Source organism: Schistocerca nitens, chromosome 4 (genome assembly GCF_023898315.1).
Source record: "Schistocerca nitens isolate TAMUIC-IGC-003100 chromosome 4, iqSchNite1.1, whole genome shotgun sequence".
Taxonomy (NCBI): Eukaryota; Metazoa; Arthropoda; class Insecta; order Orthoptera; family Acrididae; genus Schistocerca; species Schistocerca nitens.
This window is the reverse complement of record NC_064617.1, coordinates 113,431,321-113,452,220: the sequence shown is the minus strand read 5'-3', so window position 1 is coordinate 113,452,220 and position 20,900 is coordinate 113,431,321. Positions and strand designations below refer to the sequence as shown.

Below are 20,900 nucleotides of genomic sequence, written 5' to 3'. Positions count from 1 at the left end.
ACGCACTTTTTATTGCACACAAAAACCACATATTGTATGTTTTACGATCATACAGCGACACTTTCAGAGGTGGTTGCACGTCCTCTTGCATTAATGCATGCCTGTATTCGTCGTGGCATATTATTCACAAGTTCACCAAGGCACTGTTGATCCAGATTGTCCAGCTCCTCAACAGCGTTTCGGCGTAGATCCGTCAGAGTGGTTGGTGGGTCACGTCATCCATAAACAGTCCTTTTCAATCTATCCCAGACATGTTCGACAGGGTTCATGTCTGGAGAACATGCTGGCCGCTCTAGTCGAGCGATGTCGTTATCCTCAAGGAAGTCATTCACAAGATGTGCACGATGGGGGCGCAATTTGTCGTCCATGAAGACGAATGCCTCGCCAATATGCTGCCATTATGGTTGCACTATCGGTCGGAGGATGGTATTCACGTGTGGTACAGCCATTACGGTGCCTTCCATGACCACCAGCGGCGTACGTCGGCCCCACATAATGCCACCACAAAACAGCAGGGTACCTCCACCTTGCAGCATTCGCTGGACAGTGTGTCTAAGGTGTTCAGCCTGACTGGGTTGCCTCCAAACATGTCTCCGACGATTTTCTGGTTGAAGGCATATGCGACACTCATCACTGAAGAGAACGTGATGCCAATCCTGAGTGGTCCATTCGGCATGTTGTTGGGCCCATCTGTACTGCGCTGCATGGTGTCGTGTTTGCAAAGGTGGACCTCGCCATGGACGTTGGAAGTGAAGTTGCGCATCATGCAACCTTACTGCGCACAGTTTGAGTCGTAACACGACGTCCTGTGGCTACGAGAAAAACATTATTCAACATGGTCAGGGTTCCTCCGAGCCACAATCCGTAGGTAGCGGTCATCCACTGCAGTCCTTGGGTGGCCTGAGCGAGTCGTGTCATTAACAGTTCCTGTCTCTCTGTATCTCCTCCATGTCCGAACATTACTTTGATTCATTCTGAGACGCCTGGACACTTCTCTTGTTGAGAGCCCTTCCTGGTACAAAGTAACAATGCGGACACGATCGAACCGCGGTACTGACAGTCGAGACATGGTTGAACTACAGACAACACGAGCAGTGTACCTCCTTCCTGGTGGAATGGAACTGATCGGCTGTCTGACCCCTTCCGTCTAATAGGCGCTGCTCATGCATGGTTGTTTACATCTTTGGGCGGGTTTAGTGACATCTCTGAACAGTCAAAGGGACTGTGTCTGTGATACAATATCCGCAGTCAACATCTACCTTCAGGAGTTCTGGGACTTGGGGTGATGCAAAACCTTCTTCGATATGTGTATGTCTTTCAACTGACATAATGTTCTGATGCCCAACTTCTTATTCTACAACTGAGCCTGGTCTAGCGGTTCTAGGCGCTCAGTCAGGAACCGCGCGACTGCTACGGTCGCAGGTTCGAATCCTGGCTCGGGCATGGATGTGTGTGATGTCCTTAGGTTAGTTACGTTAGTTAGGTTTAAGTAGTTCTAAGTTCTAGGGGACTGATGACCACAGATGTTAAGTCCCATAGTGCTCAGAGCCATTTTTACAACTGAGCCTTCCATTTCATTATCTTCAACAGCCGTCGCAAAATTTAATCACTGCTTGCTGCTTCTCAAAGTTCCTTTTCAACAGATAATATCTCATTATCATGTGAATTATTGCCTATCATTTTCAATGTTAGCAAGAAAACTAATCACTCTAAGAATTCATTTGTATCAGTCCAGTGAACAAAATTAGTAAATGCCAGCAGTTTGTTGGAGATGATCCTCGAATTGTGAATGTCATATTCCTCATTGTAATCATCATATTCTTCTGCATCATCATCATCATCATCATCATCATCATCATCATCATCATCATCATCATCATATATTAATCTTTCGATTCGCGCGCTATACATTATTGGATCCTTTATCAAATGAGTAGTATTTAAAAAAAGTTTTAAGACAAAGCCCTACAGCGGAGAGCTACTACATTTAAATTATGTGTTTTACATGTTGATTAAGTGAATGGCATGCACATGTACTGGACAGAGTCAACGATTCCCACATTGGATATAAACAATATGTTATTCCAGAGCAATACCTTCTGAAGAAATCAATTTTAAAACCGTCAAAACCATGCTCAAGGTTGAACAAATGTGTGTTTTGTAACTGACTGGATGTTATTTCCAATCCATTGTAGCTCTTGCATGTACAGTTGCAGAAGTCCAGCCATGTTTAAAATATTATATAAAATTCGTTTTTTCTTGGCAAATCGAAATGTAAAAGTATGTATAATATAAATATTATTACCAGCAGAATCAGTTTTCATTTCTCGACAAAACTGCCATAGTATAACGAAATTTCTTCCACATTTACTAGCAGCCTTCCTTAGTGGAGAATTCGTGAAGAGTTTTTTTGCCACTTGGCTATATGTTTTTTTCGTTTTGTGCTCCTGCTTGTCTTATTTTCTTAATTTCCAATGTTGCTTTCATAAATAAAATACAAAATAAACTGCAAATCACTCTGGACAAGTTGTTAATCCATAACAACCTATGACAAAATGTAACGAAGTGCCCATGCATCTCCTTTTTATATTCAGTAACAGATAAGCATGAAAGCAAGTCTAACAAATTAGGCCCTTACGTTGCTATTGTTACAGTGTAATTGTAACGTTCTGCATAATGTTACAGTAAAATTACAGTAAACTGCCCGTTTCAGTGTGAGATTGAAACAAATTGACTACATTACAGCAAAATTGTAGCAAACTGCCCTACACTATGTAATCAGAATTATCTGGACACCTATTAGTGGACTTCAAAATGGGACGTGCCCACCCTTCTCCTTAATGCCCGCTTGAACTCTGCTGAAAATGCTTTCAATGAGGTGTCTCAACGTCTGTAGAGGAATGGTAACTCACTCTGCCTCAGCAGTGGAAATAAGAGAAGTTAGTGATTTTGGACGCTAGGAGCTGGACCAAAGCCAATGTTCTACCCCATAGCAAAGGTGTTCCAGCGAGTTCAGATTATGAGTCTGTGTCGACCATTCCATTTCAGGAATGTTACTGTCCATAAGGCATTGCCTGATAGGTGCTGCTTTTTGTCAGGGTGCACTATCATGCTGATATAACCATCACCTCCAAACTATCCCTCTCGTGTACACACTACGCAACGCTGTTAAATTTGTTCATACCCTTCCATGGTTAGTGTTTTCTTAAGCTCAATAGGGGTACGAGGTCCTAAACTACGTGCGAGATTTTCGTATCCTCTCATTCACTACGCACAAGCTGTTAGTATTACATGAAAAAAGAGCAGTGGAGTTTTGTAGGAAAATTAATGTAGCTAAATTTTGTACAAGGATACGTTTTCGCTGGAGGCCACGATTTTCAAGTTATTCGAGAAAAACGCGTTTGAAGCCGGCCGCTGTGGCGGACCGGTTCTAGGCGCTTCAGTCCGGAACCGCGCTGCTGCTACGGTCGCAGGTTCCAATTCTGCCTCGGGCATGGATGTGTGTGATGTCCTTAGCTTAGTTAAGTTTAAGTAGTTCTATGTCTAGGGGACTGATGACCTCAGATGTTAAGTCCCATAGTGCTTAGAGCCATATGAACCATTCTAAAGGAATATCAATACTTGAGACAAACGTTACCAACAACGTGAACAGCAAGTAATGGATAACGAACATTAGGAAGCGAGGGCATAGATATTCAGATTTCAGTTCAGTAACCTAATTTTTATCTCCGATTATTTATCAAGGGAGTGAATAATCACTTTGTGCAGTTCGCTAAACACTATTCTTATTTTGATTGTTTCAATGCTATGCCAATAAGAGATCAGGTTGGACACACCGTGATGTGAGCACTCACCACTGACAGTTACGTTGACGCCTTGAATCTCAACCTTTTTCGTGTCATTCTCCTGGAAGGTTGCTTGCAGCTTCCAAAGCCCCGCATTGTTGGCAGTCATGTTCAGCATAATAGCAGCACAGCTGCCTGCAAAGTGTCAAGAACATATTACCGTGTTTGCCTGCCATGTAGAAGTTACAGCTAGTTCTGTATTATGAATTTATCAGTCTCTTAACTGGTTATTCTTTTCAAACCTACCCAACTATGACGTGCACTATCCTCTACATTCTGCCCTACGTACGCTAGTTAGTGTACTGCTGCCTCGTACCTTTTTCGTAGCCCGTGCCGAAGTAGAGCGGCCACGTGGTCCTGTTCCCGGTGAGCACCGCCTTCCCAATGCCGGGCGCTTCGACGGCACACTCCGTCAGGTTGGGGAACACGTCCACATAGCGCAGGTACAACCCTCCGCCACTCGCCACGACCGTCGACCCGGACGGGACCAGGTCGTAGGCTCCTGCAGGAACACAACACAACAGTACAGCCTCATTCCAACTGCTCCGTGAGATTTTATTATTATTTAGTGCATGGTACAAACGATGTGCTAATACGCACCAGCGGAGCTCAGCATCTGTAGCATCGTTGACGGAACGATTGTCTACATCTACATCTACATGACTACTCTGCAATTCACATTTAAGTGCTTGGCAGAGGGTTCATCGAACCACAATCATACTATCTCTCTACCATTCCACTCCCGAACAGCGCGCGGGAAAAACGAACACCTAAACCTTTCTGTTCGAGCTCTGATTTCTCTTATTTTATGATCATTCCTACCTATGTAGGTTGGGCTCAACAAAATATTTTCGCATTCGGAAGAGAACGTTGGTGACTGAAATTTCGTAAGTAGATCTCGCCGCGACGAAAAAAGTCTTTGCTTTAATGACTTCCATCCCAACTCGCGTATCATATCTGCCACACTCTCTCCCCTGTTACGCGATAATACAAAACGAGCTGCCCTTTTCTTGCACCCTTTCGATGTCCTCCGTCAATCCCACCTGGTAAGGGATCCCACACCGCGCAGCAATATTCTAACAGAAGACGAACGAGTGTAGTGTAAGCTTTCTCTTTCGTGGACTTGTTGCATCTTCTAAGTGTTCTGCCAACGAAACGCAACCTTTGGCTCGCCTTCCCCACAATATTATCTATGTGGTCTTTCCAACTGAAGTTGTTCATAATTTTAACACCCAGGTACTTAGTTGAATTGACAGCCTTGAGAATTGTACTATTTATCGAGTAATCGAATTCCAACGGATTTCTTTTGGAACTCACGTGGATCACCTCACACTTCACGTTATTTAGCGTCAACTGCCACCTGCCACACCATACAGCAATCTTTTCTAAATCGCTTTGCAACTGATACTGGTCTTCGGATGACCTTACTAGACGGTAAATTACAGCATCATCTGCGAACAACCTAAGAGAACTGCTCAGATTGTCACCCAGGTCATTTATATAGATCAAGAACAGCAGAGGTCCCAGGACGCTTCTCTGTAGAACACCTGATACCACTTCAGTTTTACTCGATGATTTTCGGTCTATTACTACTAACTGCGACCTTCCTGACAGGAAATCACGAATCCAGTCGCACAACTGAGACGTTACCCCATAGGCCCGCAGCTTGATTAGAAGTCGCTTGTGAGGAACGGTGTCAAAAGGTTTCCGGAAATCTAGAAATACGGAATCAACTTGAGATCCCCTGTCGATAGCGGCCATTACTTCGTGCGAATAAAGAGCTAGCTGCGTTGCACAAGAACGATTTTTTCTGAAACCACTTACCTCAGAAAAATCTTCGTTACTCAAACTACTGCAATACAGTGTGCGCCAATACTGCCAGCTGAATAAAAGATTCTAACTACTGAAGGCACTAACTACTGATAGGCATAGTTAGCAAATGAAAGATTTTGACAGAGAACAAACAATGTATATACCTTAATAGTATTAAACAGTTATTATATATATATATATATATATATATATATATATATATATATATATATATATATATATATATATATATATATATATAATAGTTCATGGCATCCAGTCTTACAAATTTACTGTCTCTGACGGACACACGTCCAGATCATCTGCTCTCAAAACTCTGCCATCTCTCTCCCCACATCCACCACTGCTGGCGGCTCACCTCCAACTGCGCAACGCTACGCGCTGTTAACAGCCAACTGCCCAACACTACAACAGCGACTATTCCAACAATTCCACCCAGCCATAGACTGCACACAGCACAGCCAGTGATTTACACACAGAGCGCTACGTGGCGTTACCAATATAAAAACCTAAACAGCCTACTTACACATTTTTATATTTTCTCTATTCATCAATTAAATTGAATATCTTCTTTGTTGTCCAAGGATTTACACTTGCATTTTTGCCTACTTGATTCTCTGTTGCTACCACTACTTCATCTTTCATAGTTCCCCACTCATCATCTACTGTACTCTTCTCCCCTCAGTCAATCGCTGCTTAATGCTCCCTTTGAAACTTTCGACCACCTTTTGTTCATTCAAAGTATTTATTTAGATCCCACCTCCTTAATTTTCTACCTTTTCTGCAGTTTCTTCACTTTACACTGCAGTTCATAACCTATATATTACTGTCAGAGCTCCCATCCAGTCCCTGGAAATTTTTTGCTTTTGAAAATCTGTTCTCGGGTTGTGCGTCTTACCATCAAATAATCAATTAGAAGCTCACCGGTTTCTGCTCGAAGTATATAATATTTTTGCATGTGACTAAAATGAAATGTTTACACTAATTAAAAAACTGACTTTTATGCCAAATTCTGCCAGTCGGCTTCCACTTTCTTCTTTTCCCGAGTTCGTGTTAATGAAAACAGATTTGGAACTGACCACTGATCATTAATTCAGTGATTCTGAAACACTCTATGTATCTCATCTAAAGGAAGATATGACAGATTTTCCCAAGATACTGTCAGCACAATGGACTCCGTTCGAAGGTCACGGGAATCCCCAGAAAACCCATCAACGCATCTCGAAGAGGACCAGAATAAAAGTCTGGAAGAAATTGTGGTCGATCGTTTGCTGTCTCTGAAGTGCCCCACTGTTGTTAGTTTACTTGAGGACGAATCCCATTGGTAATTAGATGTCAAAGAACTTCCACAAATTTGCTCAAAATATACAAACATACCCCGCTTCAACCATTCACTACCGCAAGTTGTAGGTCAAACACCGGATTGAGTGACATTTACTGCGAAACCACAAACTAAACGGATTTAAACCACAATATGCGGCTGGCAGTGGGTGAATATAATAGAAGTTTAAACATTTGGATTAAAAAATCGTTTTCTTGGAATTACGTCGTGTCGTTATCTTTAAGAGAGAACTAGGTTCCTCGTACTATGTAGATAACGCATTACTCTGGTTAACAAAAAAGTTCGAACTTATAGGCGTGGGAAAGGGAGAACGACTCCGCCCAATCGTGTTTGCTTCTTTTCCCTGTAGACGATCAAACGAAAGCCGTTTAATGCTGGAGGAATCAGTGATTAGAGATCACACCTTTATCTGATAGCTGATAAGATCTACTGAGACTGCTGTAAATATTTCTATGTTTGGAGACTGATATAAGAATTCTGCCGAGGGCTTGGCACGAAGTAATACAAAATTTCAAAAACATATTAGAAAATATGATAATAAATACCTCCAAGAGATGTGTTAGGCAATGGACGAAAACGACAGAAAAGAGATTAGAGGACGGAAAGATTATGTGTGCAACATATACAAGGCCAATGGAGAGGTATAAAATCATTCAAGAAACAATACTGAAACTACAATTACAGAGGACATTTTCGAATTGGCACTAAGAAAATGGAAATAAGAGCTCTAGGGATTGATGCTCTGTAAACGGAACTACTGGGAAATTCAGGAAATGAGGCAACTAAATTAATCACATTATTATGCCCAAAATATTTAGGATATAGTGAAAAATACAATCTACAAACTGAACAATAGATTTGCTTCCACATCCCAAGAAGTATACGCTTAAAAGTGGTCCATATTGTATCTGGACAGAGTTGTCAAGGTAAAAAACTTGGTGGAGAAGTGGAAGAGGTACCAGTGGCCAAAAAACATGAGTAATATGGGTTGTGGAAAAAGCTAGAAAGTGTCAACATGACCTGTTTACGTAATTCATAGACTAAGGTCGGGCATCCGACCGTGTAAGTCGCTCATACAGTGGCGGTCAAAATAATAGAGCCACCTGGCAAAGGTTTGGAATAAAGTGCACATTTATTACTAGACATGTTTGAACTATGATGGAAACCATTACAACCGAGTCACATTGTACTATAGTCAGTTATATAGATAACACAACACAAAATAATCAGTAATAATCAATAATATTCAAAAGAATACCAGACCACAGGGTCAAAAAAATAGAGCCAATTGAAACAAATATATTGTACTTGATCTCAGTCTTATGAAACGTACAGGAACAGTCTTTTTTGCATAGGACTGCATTAGTACTTCGTGGGGTAACCCTTATTTTTGAGGATTGCCCTGCACCTCTTACCCATAGAGTCTACTAAACGCCTGCATTCGTCACTACTGATCGCATACCAGGCTCTCTGGATTTCTTCCCACAGTTTTTCTGAAGATGTAGCTTTTGAGCGGTCAATTCTCTTGTCTAAGATCTCCCATAAGTTCTCAATGGGTGATGCGTCAGGGGACTGAGGTGGCCACTCTAATACTTCGATATTGTGCTCTTGAACAAACTGCCTTATGATCCTTGCAGTATGCTTTGGATCGTTATCGTGCTGAAATTTCCATTTCAGCGGCATTTCCTCTTCAGCATAAGGCAGCATCACATTTGCCAAGATGTCTTTGTACATTTCTGCGTTCATTATGCCGTTGATACGGTGTATTGGACCAATGCCGTACCACGAAAAACATCCCCATACCATAACACTTCCGCCACCGTATTTCACAGTTTTTAAAGTGTACTTGGGATTAAATTCCTGGTTTGGTGGGCGGCGCACATAGACTTTTCCGTCTGAGACAAACCTATTAAACTTGGATTCATCGGACCAAAGGATGTTCCTCCACCATTTCTCCGGGCAAAGGCTAACCTTTTCCGAACATTAGCTTGTGAAACATGTGGCTTCTTTCTTGCAATGCGCCCATTCAATTTTGCAGATCTCAGTCGTCTTTGAATCGTTGAGGTTGATGGTTGAACATCATGTTCGTCGCTAAACAAAATGGCTTTCAGTCGTGGTGTTGACAAAAATGGGTCTTTCTTCACTTCCCTAGTGATGAGTCTGTCTACGCGAGGAGTAGTTACACGAGGTCGCCCCCTGTTCTCCACCTGCGGCTTTGTTTGTTTTGACCGTCTCATGGCGTTCTGGACTCGTTTTCGCGAAACGTGCAAGACATTGGCTATTTTATTCATGGACATCCCACTTTTGAACATCCGGAACATTACTATACGCTCATCTTCACTGGTATGCTTTGCTCTGCCCATCTAGACGAATGTAAACAAAACCACACGTCAATTTACATACAAAACAACTGCATAAAAATCAATTTAAAGGCACATGTGTAAAGCGGCTCTATTATTTTGACCCATAAGATTCTTACCTTTATGCCTCTTTTCACACGTCTAGCTCAAACGCTTCCTTTCGGAAGACTAAAGATAGCAGCAACGTCTTCCCTGATGTTGTCTACAAGGGACTGACAACACGGCACTCGTGGCGATTTCGCGAACTAATAGATATCCTAGTTCTTAATCTCGTCAATAGAGGTGGCTCTATTATTTCGACCGCCACTGTATATGTAAGAAGTGATAGCCTTCATATTTATATAAATGATATGCCATCTAGTATTACGAGTAACTAAAATATTTTTGTTTCCTGATGACGCTAGCTTGATAGTAAAGGATGCTGTGTGCAACATTGGCTCGGTTTGAAATTGTGCAGCTCATGACCTAAATTCATGGCTTGTAGAAAATAAAGTAATACTAAATCACAGTAAGGCTCAGTTTTTACAGTTTCTAACACACAATTCAATAAAACCTGACGTTTTAATTTCACAGAATGGGCATATGATTAGGAAACTGAACAGTTCAAATTTCTAGGTGATCAGATAGATAATGAACTGTCTTGCAAAACTCACGTTCAGGATCTCGTTCAAAGACTTATTGCTGCCATTTTTGCTATTGAAATGGTATCTAAAGTGAGTGATCGTTTGACACGAAAATTAGTCTACTTTTCTTATTTTCACTCGTTAATGTCGTATCGTATTATATTTTGGGGTAACTCTTCCCATTCGAAAAGAATATTTTTGGCTCAGAAACGGGCGGTTAAGGCAATAAGTGGTGTTAGCTTCACGAATCTCTTGTCGACCCCTGTTCACGAGTCTGGGTATTTTGACATTGGCCTCGCAATATATACATATACCTCACTGTCATTTCTTGTTGACAATATTAGCTTATTCCCAAGAATAAGCAGCTTTCACTCAGTTAATACTCAGCAGAAATCAAACCTGCATTTGGATCTGATTTCCTTAACTCTTGTGCAGAAAGGTGTGCAGTATACTGCTGCATACATTTTCAATAAGCTACCACTCGAATTCAAAAATCTTAGCAGTAATTCACACGCTTTCAAATCTAAACTGAAGAGTTTCCTCATGGGTCACTCCTTCTATACTGTCGAGGAGTTCCTTGAAAGATTAAGCTGATTCTTGGTGTATTATTGATTGCGCTTACTTAAACTTATGGACTGATTTTTTTCAGCTTCATAAACATTTTATTTTTATCTGTTACTACTTTTATGTTGTAATTTCATGTACTGACACATTCCATGACCTTGGAGACTTGGTCCCCAATTAGACCTATGGAACTTAATGCGCAAATAAAAAATAAATAAAGAAACCCAAACTTCCATGCATCATACTGTCTAGGGCGCCATGACTCGCAACTTTACTTGGATTCCCGCCTGAGTGTTTCAAGGAGACAAATGTGTTGAACGTTAGTTAGTATTGTGACTGTTATTTCGCCCGGTAAGAGTTGTGATACTTTTACCAACATATGAACAAACAGGCATTGCCGAGGATCTTGCAGCTGTGCTAAATTTATGAAATTTATTCGTAATTGCGGAAACTTTCTGACATTAGTTGCATTAGGTATGGAGATATTACGTGTTGGTGACGAATGAATATTTGTGCCAGACAGGAAGCCGAACGCGCATTTCCCGCGTGGTTCAAATGGTTCAAATGGCTCTGAGCACTATGCGACTTAACTTCTGAGTTCATCAGTCGCCTAGAACTGAGAACTAATTAAACCTAACTAACCTAAGGACATCACACACATCCATGCCCGAGGCAGGATTCGAATCTGCGACCGTAGCGGTCACGCGGTTCCAGACTGAAGCGCCTTTAACCGCACGGCCACACCGGCCGGCATTTCCCGCGTGTTGCGAGCTGCCAACTTAAAAACTTCGACTATGGGTGTTCGCTTCCAGGGTATTGAACTGAGGTCGCGAGCTACAGATTGGTAGACTGTAAAACATATGGAAATTTGAGTCGACCCGGAAACGTGTTAGGATAGCCGAAGTTGTTAAGTCCACCGCTCGCGACAAGAGGGCAATCGCGATTCGAGTCCGGCACAGACAGTGACGAGTCAGCAATAAACAATATTTTCATACCTAATGCAGCTAATACAGGATGGGGCAAATAAAAGTGGCCAGGCAGAGCGCGTACCATACCCCGTGACACACACATCACGTGTATGTCCGCCACGTGATCCACAGCGGTTCATAGTGCGGGCTGTACCAGTGTGAGTGGAGCAGTCCACAGTGGACGATGATAGTCACAGTGGAGCAGCGGGTGTTTGCTGTGGTAAGTTACGTGACAACAAAAGTCGTATAAACGGTGTGGTCAGGTGTTTGCTGAGAAATTTAATGGTGTCAAAGTGCCAAAAAAAGAGTGCCACGCAGCGGTTGGTCCGAAAATGGCGCCAGACAGGATCTGTTTTGAACACGTTAGCAAACATTCCGAAACATGCCCGCGCGCCTGAAAATGTGACTGCAGTTCACCAGAAAATTCTTCGCTGTCCTACCAGATCAACCCGACACCTGTCACAAGAGACCGGCATATTACGTCTGTCCTGCGAACGAATACTCCAACTGGACCTGCAGTCTGGTCGCGGCCCGAGCTGGCTACCCACATCACCTGATCCGTCAGTGCGCGATTACTTTGTCCGGGGAGCCCTCAAGTCTTAGATGTACGACGTGTGTTTTTTAAGTAAGTACCGTTTTGAAATTAAAAAAAAAAGACGTGCCAAGATATCTCAATAATTTTATTCTTACATAAAAGCCTGTACCTTAATCTACGCACTGACGCCATTACAGTCTGATTCTTCCTTGTTTACGTTGTGTACCGAGTGTTTAAAATGCCTTCGATAATCGTGAGTCCCGCCGACTGTGAAATACGGGCTGTTATAAGATCTCTTAGTGCTTAAGGCCTAAAAGCGATCGATATTCATCGTGAGATCTGTGCAGTTTACGGAGAAAAGATTATGAGTGATGAAATGGTAAGAAAGTGGGTGAGAGCATTTAAAGATGGCCGCTCAAATGTGCATGATGAACGACGGAGTGGGCGTCTTTAGGTCGTTAATGAAAGTTTGGTGCGGGAAGTGGACAATAAGGTGAGAGAAAACAGACGCTTTACGATTTCCTCCTTGCGGGATGACTTTTCTAATGCTTCTCGGTGTTTTGTGTGGCATTATGATCGAGAACTTGAATTATCGAAAATTGTGCGCACGTTGGGTACCGAAAATGTTGACGGATGTGCACAAAACCAAACGTTTAGACAGTGCATTGACTTTCTAAGTCAAACTGTTACGGGCGATGAAACGTGGGTGGCCTACGTCACACCAGAATCAAAGCAACAGTCCATGGATGTTGAACATGGGCGTCGTTTTGCTGCAAGACAATGCCCGTCTGCATGTGGTAAATCAGACCAAAGATCTCATCATACCTTTTCGATGGGAAACTCGAAATCATCCTCCGTACAGCTCCGACCTTGCGCCCAGTGACTACCATCTGTTCTTGCACTTGAAGAAACACCTGGTTCAAATGGCTCTGAGCACTATGGGACTTAACATCTGAGTTCATCAGTCCCCTAGAACTTAGAACTACTTAAACATAACTAACCTAAGGACATCACACATATCCATGCCCGAGGCAGGATTCGAACCTGCGACCGTAGCGGTTGCGCGGCTCCAGACTGAAGCGCCTAGAACCGCTCGGCCACCAGCGGCCGGCGAAACACCTGGGCGGTCAGCGTCTTCAAGACGATGACGAAGTCAAAACAGTGGTAATGCAGTGCTTAACAAGTCAGGAGGGTATTCAAAAACTGGTACAACGTTATGACAAGTGCCTCAATATTGAAGGAAATTATGTAGAAAAGTAGATTGACGTACAGGCTTTCATGTAAAAATAAAATTATTGAAATATCTTAGCACGTCTTTTTTTAAATTTCAAAACGGTACTTACTTAAAAAAACACGCCTCGTATCACGACAGCCATCATAGCGTTCAAGAGCTGCAGCAGAATATTTCGGATCGGACTGCAGCAATTCCAGCAGTCCAGCTTCGATCCGCCTTCAGCAACTTTCGTATGAATTCGATCATACGAAAATCGAGTCTTTTGAAATATGGGTTTGGACAACAATTCCTAAGACGTTTTTGAAGAGAAAACGCTATTGCAGACAGTAAGACGAAGATGTGTTTCGAGATCAAAATGCTCCAGACTGAGCTGTAATACTCTGAACGTATCACGAGGGCATCAACCCGACATCCGTCGCAAGAGACCGGCATATCACGTCCATCACGCAGACGAATACTCCACGTAGACCTGTAGGCTGATCACGCCCCTAGCTGGACACCCAGATCACCTGATCTGTTAATGTGCTATTGCTTTATGTGTGGACCGCCAAATCTAAGGTGAATCACAACATCCCTCACAGCCTTCAAGAACTGCAGCAGAACATTTCGGATGAGACTGCAGCAATTCCAGCAGTCCAGCTTCGATCCGCCTTCAGCCACTTGCCGACCAGGGCACAGAAGTGCCAAGATATGAATGGTGCCCACTTTCAACGTCTGCTATATTCAGGTTAGTACTCTATACCCTTTCCTCTGCTGTGTTTTTTATACCCTGGAACTCTGTTCTCCGGGACACTTATTTGCCACACCCTATAGAAAGATTCTGCAGTTGCGAATAAATTTCATTAACTTAGTACAGCTATTTGCCGCCATTGTCTGTTTCTTCAGACGATGCTAAAAATAAGTGCTATACTGTAATTAAATCAAACAAGTTATTAAAGTAAACTTTCACTGCCGATGAAAATAAAAAGGACTTACGATTTAATATTTCCAGTACTTTTGTGTTGGTGTGGTTCACGAACAAGAAATGAATTCGATCATACGAAAATCAAGTCTTTTGAAATGTGGGTTTGGAGAAGAGTTCCTAAGCGTGTTTTGAAGAGAAAACGCTATCATAGACAATAAGACGAAGGTGTGTTCCGAGATCAAAATGCTCCAGACTAAGCTGTAGTACTCTGAACACATCACGAGGGCATAAGACTCACTAAAGACAAGTGTGATGTTCGGAACGACAACAGATCAGAGGCGAAAAAGAAAAGCACGTAGAAGGTGGAGAGCTGACGTCAGACAGGGAAGCGGAATGTTCTTGGAATAACCGAGAAAGAACGCAGCGCACAACAAAAGGTGCAGGAGCACTGTTGATCTTGTCGTTAGGCTTCGGAAATGACTGCGTGGATAATCACAATAACTGATTAATTGACGATGTCTTACAGGGAAAACTGTTTCATGAGAAAAAAAACCACAAAATTAGTCGTGTAGGATTCGCGCTCTGTGAATTCCGTACAAACTTAATTATGTGTATAGACTGTTCATCCATCCCGTGACTAGAATCTCGACGATATTTGCCTGTTATCGATGCTGGTACTGGCAAGATGTAGGTCCCGGGAATTCCAAGAATTTGGAGATGTTTCAAGTCTAAAGTCGAGTAAGAAACGACAAAAGAAGATTTATTTTCCTGTGATATAATTACAAATGAACAATATACTGGTTTTTTCCTTTACTTGTACCAAGAAGCCCTGCTTCTTGCAAAATGTCATGATTCTAGCTCTGTGGGAAGCATCCCATAGCTTTTAATGAGTGAGTCAGTGTGCGAGTAAGAAAATATGTGACGTAAATAGCCTTATATTTAGGCAGCACTGACTTAGAAGCTTAAAATATTGTACACCGCCAAGGAACTGTAAACCTTAGAGTGTGACATAAATTTCAACTTGATACATGTACCCGCTCCTCAGTAAAAGGCATGTTGGATTGAGAGACAGACAGCTGGAAAACAAACGATAAAAAATTTCTTTTGTCATAAAATTGAGAATTAACAATTTTCCGATTTTTTTCCTTTACTTGCTTCTTGCTGAATTTCATGATTCAAGGCCAAGGGGAAACATGTTACAGGTTTTGATGAGTGAATTTGCGAGTATCAAAATATGTAACATAAATGGCCGTATTTTTTGACTCCATTCAAGTAGAAGCTTCAATTTCTTATACCTCGAAGGGTTTGTAGACCTTAATGTGTTACATAAATTGAAACGTTGACCCGTTTATGAGAAAAAGAGTTTTTAAGAATAGGACAGACAGAAAACAAACTGATCCTATCAGAGTTCCGTTTTTCCCGATTGACGTTCAGAACCCTAGAAAATAGCTCAAACAGTTTTTTCCATAAACAAAGAATGACCCATGGCACTGTTGATCAGCGGATCCCAAGGGATTAACTGTCCAGCCGCCCAACTGGAAATGGTTTTCATCCCCTCTCACACAACGGTGCCTTCCTTCGCTGTGTGTGGGTCTGATGTGTATCTGTTGGGTGTAGGTGACAGTAATGGATCTTTGTATAGTTTGGTGTCACGGTCGTCTAGTATGAGAATGAGAGAACAGAGAGTTTGAAACCCGTTGCCGCACATACGAGGGTTGGAACTTTAATGCTGTTCAGTTTTGGAACACAACCTACGACCAGGTTAGAGACAGAAGTGATGACACTTTCTGCAGGACCTGACCATCATTTTGCAGGAGAATGCTCAAGCACGTACAGTGCAAGTTGTCACTGATTTGTTTGACTGATGGGACTGCTAAGGGCTATACCACCGAGTGCACGCCTCTGACTTAAGCCCTCGTGAGTTCAACTCGATTTCTAAACTGAAGGAAACAGTTCACGGCATTCGCCTTAGAACTGCTACAAATTCGTCGGGCAGTAGACCACGCCGCTCAAACTGTCAACACATCTGGCACTGCTAAGAGTATTGTACGACTTCACCGGCCCGTGTGGCCGAGCGGTTCTAGGCGCTTCAGTCTGGAACCGCGCGACCGCTACGGTCGCAGGTTCGAATCCTGCCTCGGGCATGGATGTGTGATATCCTCAGGTTAGTCAGGTTTAACTAGTTCTAGGTTCTAGGGGACTGATGACCTCAGTCCCATAGTGCTCAGAGTCATTTGAACCAATCTACGACTTCCACATCGCTGGCAACTGGTTATACACAATGCTGGTGACTACTCTGAAAAACGTCGTAACACGTATCTATTGTGTACGAGCTGTAAATAAATAGTTGCCACTATTAAAGTTCCAACCCACTAGACTACTCCTGTCTAACAACATCAAGGGTGCCGCCGAGCTTAGCGCACTAGTCTGACAGATGGATCACAGTCACCAACTGTGTTACGTGACCTCTAGTTTTCCCCAAAATTCTTCAGTGTTGGTACCATTTTCGCACGACCACACTTACAGTCTGCAAGTTTATTCCGTACAGCTAGAATCCAGGTTTTCAAGTCGATTACGTGAGCTGGTATAGAAGGCACATACAAATCATCATTTAAAAGAAAGAGCGTAGTAACATGTCTAATCAACATAGAAGACGCAACAAACAACTGCTATCATCTGTTCCCTGCGGCCAGCTCATTTCTTCACGACGGCCTCATTTACACAGGCCAATCAATATACAACGAAGAGCCAAAGAAACCAGTACACCTGCCCAATGTCGTGCAGGTCCCCGCGAGCACGCAGAAGTGCCGGAACACGACGTGGCATGGACTCGACTAATGTCTGAAGTGGTGATGGAGGGAATTTACACCATGAATCCTGCAGGGTTGTCCATAAATCCTGTAAGATTACGAGGGAAACGTTGCAAGGCACCCCAGATATGCTCAATAGTGTTTATGTCGGAGATCTGATGTTTTACCGGATTTCTGATATTCACGATACACTGGTGAAATGGTCGTACTGGAAAATCCCCACTTCATCGCTACCTATGAGATGCTGTGCCCCATCGCTCTTGCGCCGACTGTAACACCACGTTCAAACTTGATATTGTGTTACATAGGTGTTACCACCCGCAGCGTCGTATTCTTCCTGCTTACATATCTCCGTATTTGAATACGCATGATTACGCCAGTTTCGCTGGCGCTTCAGTGTAGATTACGATGATGACTGTCTTTCTAGGGCGCTAAGTGCATCGATCATCAGCGGCCATATTCAGGTGGCCAAAATAATACAAGCCCAGAAAGTACACTGCGCCACGCAATTAAAGGAATTCTTTTTCGAAACTCCGTAATCCCCTCCCATTGCGCCACAGAAGTGTGAAATTTGGCTCCTAGGTGCCTACAGTCGTCCTATATAATGGTGCAAAATCGTGGCGCCCCGTGACGTCAGTATCGTGGTCGACGACGCTTCGAACACCTAGGCGTCGACACTTGCGAAAAAACGGCTATAGCTCAGAAGTTCGTGTGAGCTGTAAAGTGGGTTAATGGTGTTTCATTGGCACCAAATTTCATCGCAGTTCTACTCAACGCCACCGTGGACGCGTCACGCGATGGGAAGGTTGGCTGGCTCTGAGCACTATGGGACTTAACATCTGAGGTCATCAGTCCCCTAGAACTTAGAACTACTTAAACCTAACTAACCTAAGGACGTCACACACATCCATGCCCGAGGCAGGATTCGAACCTGCGACCGTAGCGGTCGCGCGGTTCCAGACTGTAGCGCCTAGAACCGCTCGGTCACCCCGGCCGGCGTTGGGAAGGTTGTATCAGCCCCTCTCAGCTACATTTCACCCCTTCTTGTGGCGCCTCTGCGATGGAGGTCAGAACTGCGACGCCCAGCATTGATATCAAGAGGTTTTCTTATGGGTGGCTACTTTGGCGCCTGAGGATTAGGCAACCCTTTCGACACCTTTTAGGTGGGGTTTGGCTGCTTTCAGGCGCTAGAGAAACCGCGAGGCTGAACTCGTGTCGAAGTTCCTGACGGGTAGATTTGGAATGTGCTCAAGGGTTGTGCATGAGTGGCACTCAGGGTGTTTCCGAGCTGTGGGGAAGGGTCTTAGAGGGATCTTCTGCTATTTTATTCAAGCACATGTTAATGTGGGGGCGTAAAACAGTAAGGATGGAAAAGAGTGAGTACCACTTACTGCTTTGGGTCACGTTCAAATTTTGTCGAATGTTTTGAACGGTCCGTAAACGTTCCAACCTGACACGAGAGCAAAAATTGCTGTCGCGTTGCAGTCCAAAGGGGTGCGATTACGTTCAGTGGGGATGCAGTCTCACAGTGTCCTTAGAAGGGTTGAAAAGTCCGAGGGTATGAGCAATGTCCAAGGTTGTCAAGAATGTTTTCCATTTGCTCATCGCACTGCGAACTGCGTTTCCGACCGCGAAATGTGTGGGAATAAACACCCCAGGGTTTCATTGACGCTTTTTATATCACCCCCTGAGGTCGATTCTGAGCGGTGGTGTGTCTGAAATGTTTTCTCGGCCACCCATTGGAAAACCGCATGATTTCAAATGGTTCAAATGACTCTGAGCACTATGGGACTTAACATCTGAGGTCATCAGTCCCCTAGACTTAGAACCACTTAAACCTAACTAAGCTAAGGACATCACACACATCCATGCCTGAGGCAGGATTCGAGCCTGCGACCGTAGCAGCGGCGTGGTTCCGGACTGAAGCGCCTAGAACCGCTCGGCCACAGCGACCGGCTGCCTGATTTCAACGATGGGTTTCGCGGTTCGGACTTCCATCACAGAGGCGTCAAAAGAAGAGGTGAAATGAGGCTAAGAGAGTGACTTGTCCACGGTGGTGTCGGGCAGAATAGTGGTGAAATTTGGCGCCAATGTGACGTCACTGACCTTCCTAGCAGCTCACGTGATCTCCTGAGCTGTGGCCCATTTTCGGCACGTGTCGACTATTTGCTGTCTGGAGCGCCGTTCAGCCAGAAGGTAACACCTCAGGGCTTCAGGCTTTTGGTCCATACAGAGGAAGCTTGTACGCACCTTTGAGCGAAATTTCAAACTTATTGCGTGGCAATCGGAGACAATTGTGTGGTTTAGAAAAAGTGATCCTTTAATTTTGTTCCTCAGCGGGTTACATGCACCTTAAGATAGGCAACACAGCTTAAGTCATGTCTCCCGGTTGGACTGACTCTGCCGGCCGAAGTGGCCGTGCGGTTCAAGGCGCTGCAGTCTGGAACCGCAAGACCGCTACGGTCGCAGGTTCGAATCCTGCATCGGGCAGTGATGTCCTTAGGTTAGTTCGGTTTAACTAGTTCTAAGTTCTAGGGGACTAATGACCTCAGCAGTTGAGTCCCATAGTGCTCAGAGCCATTTTTTTGGACTGACTCTCTTGAAGTGCATGAAATATTTTCGTGGCCAGTTTTACTTTGCCCACCGTGTATATTTCGTGTAGGAAACATGAGAGTAAGATATGAAGGATTAGGGCGCGCGTAGAGCCGAATAAACTGTCATTTTTCTCCTCACACAATACGTGGTGAATGGAATGGGAGAAAAAATCGCTATTTGGTGTGATATACCCCTCTCCACGCACTCTCCAGGGGCTCGCGGAGTACGTAGGATATAACAAAAATATACCGTCAACCTGTGAGGGGCCGCAGCGTGTGTCTCTGGGATCAGACTGAGGATGCTGAAAGCTTGTGTGACCAGAGCCGTGATAAGGCTAGGCGCACACTGCGGCGATTATGTCTCGCAGCATAATCGTCGCGAGTTGAGTGTTCCCTTTGGAAAAAAAATTAAGCTTTCTGCAGCTCGACTTAAGCACCGCAGGGTTTCATTTAAAATTAGTGTTTCTGCAAAACGTGTTCGTCAGGGTATGGACTCGTAGCTACATGAAGAGTATTCGTAAACCAGCCTGATATACGGCAACTCAACTGCCACCCACAACTCGGGGTGACTAGTCGGAGCTGCGACGAGGCCGAGAAATTATTGTACTGTTGCGTCCGGGATGTAGTCAACAGGTCTGAGTTCAAGCACCCTGTGAATGGGAGTAAACAACACTCTCTGATTGAAGTGTTAAGATAGTATTCAGTACACTTACACTTGATAACGGACACGGGCGCGTTTTATTTATGCTCTATTTTTTTTAAATAGATATCGTTCAAACAGGCCAGCAGGATGAACTGTTAATTGCTGTTGAAATTACGGTCGGTGAAGTGTATCAGAGTTGATAATTGCTTATTAATGACAAGGCAAATATTGTGATAATTTATCACTTGTATACAGTGGTCTTTCCTTTATTTTTCCACTATAATCTTGCATCTCCGACTTTTACGATTGCGGGCCGCGTTTCCTTATGTATTTACTTCACTACAGCGTTATGTAAACAGGTAGAACCTCCTGTTAATTTTGTCTACCCATTTAGAAGGTGGCCTTCCACGATCTCCTCCTTTCCCTCACAAGGGAACCTCCCCATTGCACCCCCCTCAGATTTAGTTATAAGTTGGCACAGGGATAGGCCTTGAAAAACTGAACACAGATCAATCGAGAAAACAGGAAGAAGTTGTGTGGAACTATGAAAAAATAAGCAAAATATACAAATGATTAGTCCATGTGCAAGATAAGCAACATCAAGAAGAACCTGAGCTGAGGAGCGCCGTGGTCACGTGGTTATAG

General features: G+C 43.6%; 1 protein-coding gene across 1 annotated transcript in view; it reads right to left on the bottom strand.

Moving 5' to 3' along the window:
* LOC126253187 (uncharacterized) overlaps window positions 1–20,900 on the bottom strand; it is a 237,491-nt gene that overhangs the window by 95,498 nt on the left and 121,093 nt on the right. The window contains exons 2-3 of the mRNA XM_049954351.1: window positions 4,162–4,347; window positions 3,855–3,980 (exon numbers count right to left, since the gene is read on the bottom strand). Coding sequence (XP_049810308.1) covers window positions 3,855–3,980; window positions 4,162–4,347 — 312 coding nt within the window. The remainder of the gene's footprint in view (window positions 1–3,854; window positions 3,981–4,161; window positions 4,348–20,900) is intronic.